This window comes from Anguilla rostrata, chromosome 2, assembly GCF_018555375.3.
Source record: "Anguilla rostrata isolate EN2019 chromosome 2, ASM1855537v3, whole genome shotgun sequence".
NCBI classification, from domain to species: domain Eukaryota; kingdom Metazoa; phylum Chordata; class Actinopteri; order Anguilliformes; family Anguillidae; genus Anguilla; species Anguilla rostrata.
Window position 1 is genome coordinate 74,163,571 of NC_057934.1, and position 12,634 is coordinate 74,176,204.

Sequence of the window (12,634 nt, forward strand, 5' to 3'; positions counted from 1 at the left end):
AGTACAGTCTATATAATGCACAGAACAGACTACATAATGCATAGTACAGTCTACATAATGCACAGAACAGACTACATAATGCATAGTACAGTCTACATAACGCACAGAACAGATTACATATTGCATAGTACAGACTACACAGCGTATAGCCTAGTAACAGGTCCTAGGACTTATGGAGCTGGATCTGGTGTGTTACAGTGATAACTGGTCAAATACAGAATACATGTGTGTTTTCAAACTTTACTAGCATTTAGTGAGTTAATATCTCAAAAACATGTTTGGCCCAGGTCTGATTCCATTTGGCCAACCAATCTCAAAGGGCTAATAAATGAACCACCATCTTGGCACTGCAGTGACAAGCTTTTCACACCTGTACCCTGACAGATCAAGGGAAGCAGTGATTTTCCATCTGCAGATTCAGCACTTGTGCAATGGTGACTGGGTTGGGCAGGAAATGGCCTTCTTACTGTCCTGCATGAACTCACTGCGTTAAATTCTATGTGCAATGCATTTCCTACTTTTACAAAGGAAGGATGGAGTCAAGTTGTGACCTCCCACTACATTACTGTACAATTTTATGTCATACAGCTAACAGACACATTAACCTGGACAGAACAAACGTAAATGGTGCACGAATAAAATTAGTCTATCCAATTTATCAATTTCACAAAATCTCACTGCACATGCTGCATGCATTACACTGTAGCACTGGCTAACTGGCATTAACACATACTTTACGTAACTAATACTGCAGTATGTAAATCATAGTACTAAGTTCCTACACTGCCAGCAAAATTATGCATTTACTTGAAGCTAGTTATAACACAGACTTAGGGCCTGATTTACTAAGACCTTCAGCATGTGCAAAACCTTCTAGCAAAACTAATAACACCACCAATGATTGGTGCAAAACAAATGTCATGACCAATCATTGGCAATGTTATTACTTTTTTTTACCTAAAAGGTTTTGTGTGTGTTAGTAAACTAGGGCCTTAGTGGACCACGTAACAGGAAAATATTAAGTATTGCTATAACGTCGTTATTGACCAAAACTTTAAGACAACATGAAACTTTTAACAAATTTCTATCCTATATGGGTAACTTAGCTCATGTCACAATACTTTCAGATTTTTAAAAAAATCAAGTTTGAAACAATTTATACAAGGTATGGCACGTGTACGTGCCGTTATCAACTTGAAGTGCTTTACTCTGTCGAATGGTACAGGAATCATTCATTTCCTATCTTCTACTTCTTCGTAATTCTGATTGGCTGTCATTAAGTAAGCTCCGCCCTACCCGGATGTACCTCATAACCCTGTCCGTTCATTCTCTGTATTATTTTTTGTTGGCTAACTCACACAGTTGCTTGGATGTTTATCTGGTTAACGTCAGTTGCTCCTCTTTTTTAGTTTACCACTTAGATTGGGCGCAGTGGTTTGCATGGAGCAACCCACCATTTTGGCTGGTTAGTGTTTTCGCAGATTTTACAAGATCCAATTTAATTCCACCAACTGCAACTGAGAACGGGGAACATTACTGCACAAAAGGTAGCTTTCTAGCAGCTAGCGCTATCTAGCTAGGACAGCTATGTTAGCCGACTGTTGCTCGACAAGAAATTTTGAACTAGACTACGCATTGAGTTTGCTTCTTCCGCATGGTGAACGGGGGTGTGTTTTGTTTTAGGTAGACTAGCGATCTTAGAGATGTGATAAAAATTAAAATAAAGAAAACTGCTATGATGCCACGATGGCGCTAACTGATCGAACGAGTTAAGCAGTTTACTTTAGACTACCCGTGCTGTCAGTAGTCTAATATTTATATTTTAGCGCTAGCTGGTAATCTAACAGTAACTAAACTTGTCATTTCAAACTGCACCAGTTGATGTATCGCATCGATGGACAGCAGCTGTTCGTTTTCTAAATCAGTGGGTTGGTAGAATTAACGTTAGCAAGCTAATATGAGCTAAGCTATGAAACTGACAGCTACATTTGCGACCGTGGCTGTGCGTCTGAATTTAAATTAGCGTGTGCACTGTATCTGATATCTCACGAAGTGCGCTAACGGTAGACTAATGCAATCCTAATCTAAACCAAATTAGGGATCTGAATTCGGTGGATGAACAACAGTGAGCGTTTGGTGCTTGACCCTATTTAACCAAGGAAACAACTGCGCCCTCCCATTCTATCTGTTTTGGCTGCGCGCACCGCCGATTCAAAATTACATTACGACGATGAAATACGACGGGTCTGCTCATCTTTCTTTTTTGTGTGTGAGTGAGAGAGAGAGAAATTTAAACAGTGCAAATCATTGTTAACTAGTTAAATAGAACAGTAAAAAGAAAGGGTGTTGACAAATTTAGGATGTGATAAAAGCATAGGCCTACACCCTGTATTCCAGTAAAACCATTACACTCAGTCCCCAAGAGCCAGTCTCTTAAAGTGGCAGGAGGCTCAAATATAATTGATAATGAATGCAGGAGGCTTTGATGTCATAGCAATGTGTTTTATTCATGTGTTGATATGAGCGGAGTTATTCTCTCCTTCCATTTCACCTCCAGGTGTCATTCGTGTAAATCTTGAGAAGACCCCATTCAGTGGGTCATTTTTGAAAAAGGAAACCCAGCTGCGTGTAAATCGATGAACTCTCGCTGCAGTTTGACTGAAGGCAACAGCAGCCTGGCAGCCTGTGCTGCTCACAGCTGAGGTACACACTTAGCGGGTGGTGTCAGCGCTGTGATCCAGACTGTGGTGGCTGTGTTGACGGAGGCAGGTGGTTTGCTCTGGCATGCACAAGGGGAAGGGGGCGTGTGTCTGAGCAGCTGCAGACCAAGCTCTCACACTGACAGACAGACAGACACACAGACAGGCAGAGCATGCCTCTGGGCCTGGGCCGCAGGAAGAAGGCTACTCCACTGGTGGAGAATGAGGAGGCGGAGCCTGTGCGGGCGGGGCTGACTGTGGCCGGGCTGGAGGGCGGGGCAGGTGATGTGGACTCGCTGCAAGGCCTGCCCCCGCCCCCCGCCAATCTGCGGCCACGCCTGGTCTTCCACACACAGCTGGCACATGGCAGCCCCACCGGCCGCATCGAGGGCTTCAGCAACGTGCGCGAGCTCTACGCCAAGATCGGCCAGGCTTTCGGCATCCCGCCAACAGAGGTGAGGGAGCAGGGACTGTACTAAATACGAGTGTATGTACAACCTCCCTTTCTCCAACTCGCTCTCTCTCTCTCTCTTTCTCTCTCCCGCTCTCCCTCTCCAACTCTCTGTCTCTCTCTGTCTCTCTCTCTCGCTCTCCCTCTCTCTCCAACTCTCTCTCTCTCTCACCCCCTCCCTCTCCAACTCTCTCTCTCTGTCTCTCTCTCGCTCTCCCTCCCTCTCCAACTCTCTCTCCCCCTCCCTCTCCAACTCTCTCTCTCTGTCTCTCTCTCGCTCTCCCTCTCTCCAACTCTCTCTCTCCCCCTCCCTCCAACTCTCTCTCTCCCCCTCCCTCTCCAACTCTCTCTCTCTCTGTCTCTCGCTCTCCCTCTCTCTCCAACTCTCTCTCTCTCGCTCTCCCTCTCCAACTCTCTCTCTCTCCCCCTCCCTCTCCAACTCTCTCTCCCTCTCTCTCTCTCCCCTACTATCTCCCTTTCTCTTCTACTCTCTCCCCCCCCCTGTCTTTTTCCCTCTCTTTACCTTTGTCTCTCTCTGTCTGTCTCTTGTTTTCAGTGCTTGAAATTGCAATGTGTGTTGGGGACTTGATTTAAAATGCATCCAAAATTTAAGTGCCCTTTTTTATGTTAATTATCAGTGGGTATCGGCCTAATTTTGCCCTGCAAGCATTGGTGGGTGTTTTCCTTTGGATGTTTAGTACCATTCATAAAAAATCTGCATGCAAGACCTCTATAGGATGCTTGTCCCACCTAGTGTAATCGTGATAACTGAGTTCGACAGCATACTTTACTTCCATATAAGGCATTTGTTGGATTACACAGTCAAATATTTTATGCCGAATTTGGTAGGTCTATTTTGTGAAATTTTCTTCTAATTGCATGAAAGGCTGTGCAGGCTTTTTCTTTCAGTGCATTCACTGCCAGACCAAAGTTTCCTGAGGCGCTTATTTTGAGCTCCAGGTAGTCATAGAACAGGGAGTGCTCTAGTGCAGCGTTTCCTAGAGTGAACACGTCTGGTTTCCTGAGATCGGGGTTTCTTTTGGAATATCATTATTTATAAGTTTACTGTCAGTGCCCAGTTCTGACAGTATTGCGCCAGCAGATCCAAATGTTGCTGTAGCCCTTGTTCTGTGGGTGGCAGCAACACCAGCCCATCCGTATAGAGCAAAAATTGATCTTCCTTGTTGTTTGGGGTTAGGCCAGGGGTAGCAGATTGTTCCAACAGCTCTGTTATAGATATTAAAGAGAGTTGACGACAAGCTGCATCCCTGAAAAACTCCTCATCCCTGAGTGAAGAAATGTATTCTTTTATTCCCAATTTTTACTCCACATTTGTTATTCACATAAGTTGATATGACTATGTCCTAAACTTTACCCCCTACACCAGTTTGGGGAGTTTTATAATAATCCTTCTTGCCAAATAGAATCAGAAGCCTTTTTAAAATCGATAAAGCATGCAAACATTTTACCTCCGCTTTTTTGGTGTACATGTTGATTAATTAGGGTGTGTAGGGTGTAAACATGATCAGTTGTGCCATGGTTTGGTAGAAAATCAATTTGTCCTTTGCTCAAGACATTGTGTTTGATAAGGAAGGCTAGCATTTTGGCATTGATAATGTTGCAGAAAACCTTCCCTAGATTGCTGCTGACACAGATTCCTTGGTAAATATTAGGGTCAAATTTGTCTGTCTCTTGCTCTCTCGTCTCTCTCTCTCTCTCCTCTCCCTCTCCCTACAGGCATTTAGCAGATGCTCTTATCCAGAGTGACTTACACAACTTTTTACACAGCATTTACATTGTATCCATTTACACAGCTGGATATATACTGAAGCAATGCAGGTTAAGTACCTTGCTCAAGGATGCAACGGCAGTGTCCTAACGGGGAATCAAACCTCTGACCTGTCACCCCACTCTCCTTCTCTCTCACTCTCTTGCTCTCGCTTTCCCTCTCTCTCTCCCTCTCGCTCTCTCTCGGTCTCCGTGCACATTAGGACATTAGTATGAGATTTTTAGCTTTGTGAATGATCTACTTGCATTTCAGAATGTTTGTTGTGTACTGTAGATGGCGCTGTTTGCGTGAGCAGGGATGGGGAACTGTTCATTTGTATTTAAGTGGAGTATTCTGGTGGGTTTGGGGGTTGCTGTGTGGGTGGGCGTAGGTGTGGTGCAGGTGTGTGTTGGCTATGGGGGGGTGTGACAGGCGTTTCATTCGTTCATTAATTTATTTATGTGACTTGGTATGTGATCCAGGTCTGGATCGCTGTATAACTGCTTTGTAACCATTTAAAAAGTGCTATTCAGATATAAATTGAATATAATTATTAATATCAAGAATAAAATTGATAGGAGAACAGTGAGTGCTGAAAGAGAAAAGATGAAATGATCTCTCCACCCTCGGCAGGTGATGTTCTGTACGCTGAATACCCATAAGGTGGACATGGAGAAGCTGCTGGGGGGGCAGATTGGGCTGGAGGACTTCATCTTTGCCCATGTGAAGGGGCAGAGGAAGGAAGTGGATGTGTTTAAGGGTGAGGACGCGCTCGGGCTGACCATCACCGACAACGGAGCCGGATACGCCTTCATCAAAGTAGGGACTGAAGTCTCTGTGTGTTCAGTAACCTAACCCTAACCCTAAATCTTCATGTTTCATAATCTTATAGTGAGATATAATGAAATAATCACATTTAATAACTTCCTAAACATTTAGCAACTTTAATGTTTTATAACCTTTTAATGATTTAACAACCATTTAATGTATGTCAACCTTTATATTTAATACATTTTTAATTACTTTCACCTCATATTTGGTGTATATTATTGTACAAAGGGTAAATGCTTGTACTACACACACGGGTGCGCTCATGTGCACACACACACGCGTGCACACATGCACAAACGCACGCACACATGTACATACAAACACACATATTCTGTGACTTTTTCAGAGAATACGAGAAGGAAGCATAATAGACAGAATCCAGGTAATAAATGTAGGGGACATGATCGAATCCATCAACGGGCACGTTCTGATTGGCTGCCGGCACTACGAGGTTGCCAAGATGCTGAAGGAGCTGCCCAAGGGGCGGGACTTCTGCCTCAAGCTGGTGGAGCCGTTGAAGGCCTTTGGTGAGTGTGTATGCGTGTGTGTGCAGGTCATTCATTCATATCTTATCGCGCCAAACCAATATCCACTGTGATGCGATGTCATTTGCTTCTAGGAGCTCATACTCCATCACAGGTGGACTTAAGAGACAATTATTTAGGATGTGGTCCATATCCTGGTTTTCTGCCCCACATAAGCATCTCCCATGTTCGCTCAATCCCCATCCAACCATATTTGATCCTGTTTTTCCCACTCCAGATCTTGCTCTATTAAGTGTGTGTGTGTGTGTAATCTGTGTGTGTGTGTGTGTGTAATCTTTGTGTGTGTGTGCATGCGTGTATAATGTGTGTGTGTGTGTATAATGTGTGTGTGTGTGCGTGTGCGTGCATAATGTGTGTGTGTAATCTGTGTGTGTGTGTGTGTGTGTGTAATCTGTGTGTGCGCGTGTGTGTATAATGTGTGTGTGTGTGTGCATAATGTGTGTGTGTGTGTAATCTTTGTGTGTGTGTTCAGATATGATCGGTCAGCGTGGGGCGGGGCGCTCAGCCTCTGGGGTCCAGATGGGGACAGGAAGAGGGACGCTACGCCTGCGGGCCAAAGGCCCCGCCACTGTGCAGGAGCTGGTAAGGGCCCGTACTCACAGAGTCAGCACTGTGCAGGAACTGGTAAGGGCCCGTACTCACAGAGTCAGCACTGTGCAGGGTAAGGGCCCGTACTCACAGAGTCAGCACTGTGCAGGAACTGGTAAGGGCCCGTACTCACAGAGTCAGCACTGTGCAGGAACTGGTAAGGGCCTGTACTCACAGAGTCAGCACTGTGCAGGGTAAGGGCCCGTACTCACAGAGTCAGCACTGTGCAGGAGCTGGTAAGGGCCCGTACTCACAGAGTCAGCACTGTGCAGGAACTGGTAAGGGCCTGTACTCACAGAGTCAGCACTGTGCAGGGTAAGGGCCCGTACTCACAGAGTCAGCACTGTGCAGGAACTGGTAAGGGCCCGTACTCACAGAGTCAGCACTGTGCAGGAACTGGGAAGGGCCCGTACTCACAGAGTCAGCACTGTGCAGGGTAAGGGCAGGAGTTTGCAGCATGGTGGAGTCATACATTAGCATAGTACTGTGGCTGTTCCTGCTTCTGCGATCAGCACTGCTATCCCATCAATAATTTAGATTTTCAGGAACATGTTCTAATGAGTGATTCTAAATTTAAACTCACATTTTGTAATAACTGTTGCTGTGTCCTAGCCATCTGCATTTGAGGAGAAGGCCATTGAAAAGGTGGATGACCTGCTGGAGAATTACATGGGAATCCGGGACAGCGAACTAGGTGTGTGTACATGCATGTCTGCTGGTGTGTGTGCGTGCATGCATATCTGCTGGTGTGTGTGTGTGTGTGTGCTTGCATGCGTGCATATCTGCTGGTGTGTGCATGTGCTTGGTGTGTGTGTGTGCATATTTGCTTGTGTGCATGTGTGGGTGCATATGTTTGTGCGTGTGTGTGTTTCTGTGGGTTTGTGTGCGTGTGTGTGTGTGTGTGTGTTTGACTGTGTGTGTGCCCGTGTGTGTTTCTGTGTGTTTGTGTGCATACATGCGTGTGTGTGTGTCTTTGACTCTCTGTGTGTGTGCACGTGCGTGCGTGTGTTTGACTGTTTGTGTGTGCGCGTGTGTGTGTGCGTGTGCGTGTGCATGTGTGTGTGTAATCTGTATGTGTGTGTGTGTGTGTTCGTCTCTGTGTATGTGTGTGTCTGTGTGTGTCTGTGTGTGTGTGTGTGTGTGTGTGTGTAATCTGTGTGTGTGTGGTTGACTCTGTGCGTGTGCGTGTGCGCCTGTCTGTTTGACTGTGTGTCTGTGTGTGTGTGTAATCTGTGTGTGTGTATGTGTGTGTGCCTGTTTGACTCTGTGTGTGTGCGTGTGTGTGCCTGTTTGACTGTGTGTGTGTGTGTGTGTGTGTGTGTGTGTAATCTGTGTGTGTATTTGACTCCCTGCTGTCTCGTTTAGCTGCCTCCATGGTGGAGCTGGGGAGAGACAAGCGGAACCCAGATGAGTTTGCCGAGGCTCTGGATGAGTCGCTTGGCGACTTTGCTTTCCCCGACGAGTTTGTGTTTGACGTCTGGGGTGCCATTGGTGACGCCAAGGTGGGACGCGTGTGAGCACAGGAGTTGGAGGGACTGAAGAGCCAACGCTGCAGTGGCACATGACCACTGTAGTTGTTTTAGTGTGTTTTTATGCTTTAGCAGGTGTTGTGTTGATTTCCTTTTGTGTTTCTGTCAGTGTTATTTGGGATGTGAGTTGTATGCGCTTTCTGAATCTGATAGGACAGCAGTGATCTCTGGGGTGTCAGTGATGGCCCCTCTCTTGGCATGCTGAAAAGTGCAGAACACTTCTTGCCTGTTTGCATGGAGACCAAACCACCAGGCATTCGGGCAGGTGCCCAGATTCCCAGAATGCACTGCTGTCTGAGCAATACCTGACTCACCCAGGACACAGCATGGTTTAGCTTTTTTTTTTAAGGTTGGGACCACTACACTCTGCTCAAGGATTGAACTTTCTACCTGACTTTCCCCAAACAGAAGTACAGTCAAACAGATCTATAGTCAAACAGCACCAAAGTCAAACAGTGTTACAGTCAAACTACTGAAGTCAAACAGCACTACAGTCAAACAGTGTTAGTCAAACAGTGTTGCAGTCAAACAGTACTACAGTCAAGCATCACAGCAGTCAAACAGTACTACAGTCAAGCAGCACTGCAGTCTAACAACACAGCAGTCAAACAGTACTACAGTCAGTGTTAGTCAAACCGTGTTACAGTCAAACAGCATCACAGTCTAACAGCACTGATCAAACTGTTACAGTCAAACAATGTTAGTCAAACAGCATTACAGTCAAACAGTGTTCAAACAGCACTGCAGTCAAACAGTGTTACAGTCAAACTACTGCAGTCAAGCATCACAGCAGTCAAACAGTACTACAGTCAAGCATCACAGCAGTCAAACAGTACTACAGTCAAGCAGCACTGCAGTCTAACAGCACAGCAGTCAAACAGTACTACAGTCAGTGTTAGTCAAACCGTGTTACAGTCAAACAGCATCACAGTCTAACAGCACTGATCAAACTGTTACAGTCAAACAATGTTAGTCAAACAGCATTACAGTCAAACAGTTAGTCAAGCAGTGTTACAGTCAAACAGTACTACAGTCAAACAGTGGTACAGTCAAACTGCACTGCAGTCAAACAGCATTACAGTCAAAGCGCTACAGTCAAACAGCGTCACCGTCTAACAGCACTGATCAAACTGTTACAGTAAAACAGTGTTACAGTCAAACAGCAGTACAGGAGGAAGGTGGTAGAGCTGACTGCGTGTAATGACAGTTTTTACGTAGGTATATGATAAATCTAGTTTTATAACAGTGTGGCTATATCAGTTGTCATTTTGAATGCTGTTAAACAGTATTAGTTAAATATGAAATGTTAATCACTGTTAAACTTGAAGGGTCAGGTAATGTTAGGCTCTGTGACACAAAGTGATTCTTCTAGTAATAATTATGTAAATAATTTTATTTACTTACTGTACTCACTGAATAGCCACTATGTAATGTCTTTTTGATATGAAGGAAAAAATCATGTGATACTTGGCACTGAAATAAAGTTTCTGTCTTTCTGCTGTGGGATTTATTTAAGCTGGAGACACTGACTGATGGAGTTATTTAAGATGGAGACACTGAGGGAGTTATAGATGGAGACACTGGGAGTTATTTAAGATGGAGACTGACTGATGGAGTTATTTAAGATGGAGACACTGAGGGAGTTATTTAAGATGGAGACACTGAGGGAGTTATTTAAGATGGAGACACTGAGGGAGTTATTTAAGATGGAGACACTGAGGGAGTTATTTAAGATGGAGTTATTTAAGATGGAGACACTGACTGATGGAGTTATTTAATATGGAGACACTGAGGGAGTTAATATGGAGACACTGAGGGAGTTATTTAAGATGAAGACACTGATGGAGTTATTTAAGATGGAAACACTGACTGATGGAGTTATTTAAGATGGAGACACTGAGGGAGTTATTTAAAATGGAGACACTGACTGATGGAGTTATTTAAGATGGAGACACCGAATGATTGAGTTATTTAAGATGGAGACACTGAATGATTGAGTTATTTAAGATGGAGACACTGAATGATTGAGTTATTTAAGATGGAGACAAGGACTGGGGGAGTTATTTGAGATGGAGACACTGACTGAGGGAGTTATTTAAGATGGAGACAATGAGGGAGTTACTTAAGATGGAGACACTGACTGATGGAGTTATTTAAGATGGAGACACTGTCCGATGGAGTTATTTAAGATGGAGACAATGAGGGAGTTACTTAAGATGGAGACACTGACTGATGGAGTTATTTAAGATGGAGACACTGACTGATGGAGTTATTTAATATGGAGACACTGAGGGAGTTATAGATGGAGACACTGGGAGTTATTTAATATGGAGACACACTGGGAGTTATTTAATATGGAGACATTGAGGGAGTTATTTAATATGGAGACACTGAGGAGTTATTTAAGATGGAGACACTAATGGAGTTATTTAAGATGGAGACACTGAGGGAGTTATTTAATATGGAGACACTGAGGGAGTTATTTAATATGGAGACACTGAGGGAGTTATTTAATATGGAGACATTGAGGGAGTTATTTAATATGGAGACACTGAGGGAGTTATTTAAGATGGAGACACTAATGGAGTTATTTAAGATGGAGACACTGAGGGAGTTATTTAATATGGAGACACTGAGGGAGTTATTTAAGATGGAGACACTAATGGAGTTATTTAAGATGGAGACACTGAGGGAGTTATAGATGGAGACACTGAGGGAGTTATTTAATATGGAGACACTGAGGGAGTTATTTAAGATGGAGACAATGAGGGAGTTACTTAAGATGGAGACACTGACTGATGGAGTTATTTAAGATGGAGACACTGACTGATGGAGTTATTTAATATGGAGACACTGAGGGAGTTATAGATGGAGACACTGAGGGAGTTATTTAATATGGAGACACTGAGGGAGTTATTTAATATGGAGACATTGAGGGAGTTATTTAATATGGAGACACTGAGGGAGTTATTTAAGATGGAGACACTAATGGAGTTATTTAAGATGGAGACACTGAGGGAGTTATTTAATATGGAGACACTGAGGGAGTTATTTAATATGGAGACACTGAGGGAGTTATTTAATATGGAGACATTGAGGGAGTTATTTAATATGGAGACACTGAGGGAGTTATTTAAGATGGAGACACTAATGGAGTTATTTAAGATGGAGACACTGAGGGAGTTATTTAATATGGAGACACTGAGGGAGTTATTTAAGATGGAGACACTAATGGAGTTATTTAAGATGGAGACACTGAGGGAGTTATAGATGGAGACACTGAGGGAGTTATTTAATATGGAGACACTGAGGGAGTTATTTAATATGGAGACATTGAGGGAGTTATTTAAGATGGAGACACTGAGGGAGTTATAGATGGAGACACTGAGGGAGTTATTTAATATGGAGACACTGAGGGAGTTATTTAAGATGGAGACACTGATGGAGTTATTTAATATAGAGACATTGAGGGGGTTATTTAAGATGGAGACACTGGGAGTTATTTAAGATGGAGACACTGACTGACGGAGTTATTTAAGATGGAGACACTGAGGGAGTTATTTAAAATGGAGACACTGACTGATGGAGTTATTTAAGATCCAGACACCGACTGAGGGAGTTATTTAAGATGGAGACACTGACTGATGGAGTTATTTAAGATGGAGACAAGGACTGAGGGAGTTATTTAAGATGGAGACAAGAACTGAGGGAGTTATTTAAGATGGAGACACTGACTGATGGAGTTATTTAAGATGGAGACAAGGACTGAGGGAGTTATTTAAGATGGAGACAAGAACTGAGGGAGTTATTTAAGATGGAGACACTGACCGAGGGAGTTATTTAAGATGGAGACAATGAGGGAGTTACTTAAGATGGGGACACTGACTGATGGAGTTATTTAAGATGGAGACACTGACTGATGGAGTTATTTAAGATGGAGACACTGAGGGAGTTATTTAAGATGGAGACATTGACTGATGGGGTGGCCCGTGTAGTGGGTAGCGCTGTGTCCTCACAGCAAGAAGGTCCTGGTTCTGGTGTTTCTGTGTGGAGTTTGCATGTTCTGCCTGTGTCTACTTGCATGTTTTCTCCAGGTACTCTGGTTTCCTCCCACAGTCCAATGTGAGTGAATGGTGTGTTTGCCCTGTGATAGATTGGTGACCTGACTAGGGTGTAATCCTGCCTCTCACCCAATGCACGCTGGGATAGCCTCCAGCACCCCT

General features: G+C 43.9%; 1 protein-coding gene across 9 annotated transcripts; it reads left to right on the forward strand.

Annotated features, from left to right (window-relative positions):
- Window positions 1-1,319: 1,319 nt before the first annotated feature.
- LOC135249130 (PDZ domain-containing protein GIPC1-like) lies at window positions 1,320-9,907 on the forward strand. Of its 9 annotated transcripts, none has more exons than XM_064324419.1 (8): window positions 1,320-2,269; window positions 2,558-3,154; window positions 5,552-5,737; window positions 6,096-6,276; window positions 6,767-6,997; window positions 7,082-7,118; window positions 7,495-7,576; window positions 8,248-8,387. In XM_064324419.1, exons 2-7 carry the CDS (start codon window positions 2,873-2,875, stop codon window positions 7,574-7,576), a joined length of 999 nt encoding a protein of 332 aa, XP_064180489.1. In that variant the 5' UTR covers window positions 1,320-2,269; window positions 2,558-2,872; the 3' UTR covers window positions 8,248-8,387. The 9 variants fall into 9 exon arrangements, 8 of the variants coding, with proteins under 8 accessions (XP_064180489.1, XP_064180491.1, XP_064180488.1 ...); XM_064324421.1 differs by having other exon boundaries at window positions 1,320-2,244; XM_064324418.1 differs by having other exon boundaries at window positions 1,320-1,547; window positions 2,099-3,154.
- Window positions 9,908-12,634: the final 2,727 nt, after the last annotated feature.

Coding starts and splice junctions, on each gene's coding strand:
- LOC135249130 (XM_064324419.1), top strand. CDS start 2,873: ATGCCTCTGGGCCTGGGCCGCAGGAAGAAGGCTACTCCACTGGTGGAG. Junction 3,155..5,551: donor TCGGCATCCCGCCAACAGAG/GTGAGGGAGCAG, acceptor CACCCTCGGCAG/GTGATGTTCTGTACGCTGAA. Junction 7,119..7,494: donor TCAGCACTGTGCAGGAGCTG/GTAAGGGCCCGT, acceptor GCTGTGTCCTAG/CCATCTGCATTTGAGGAGAA.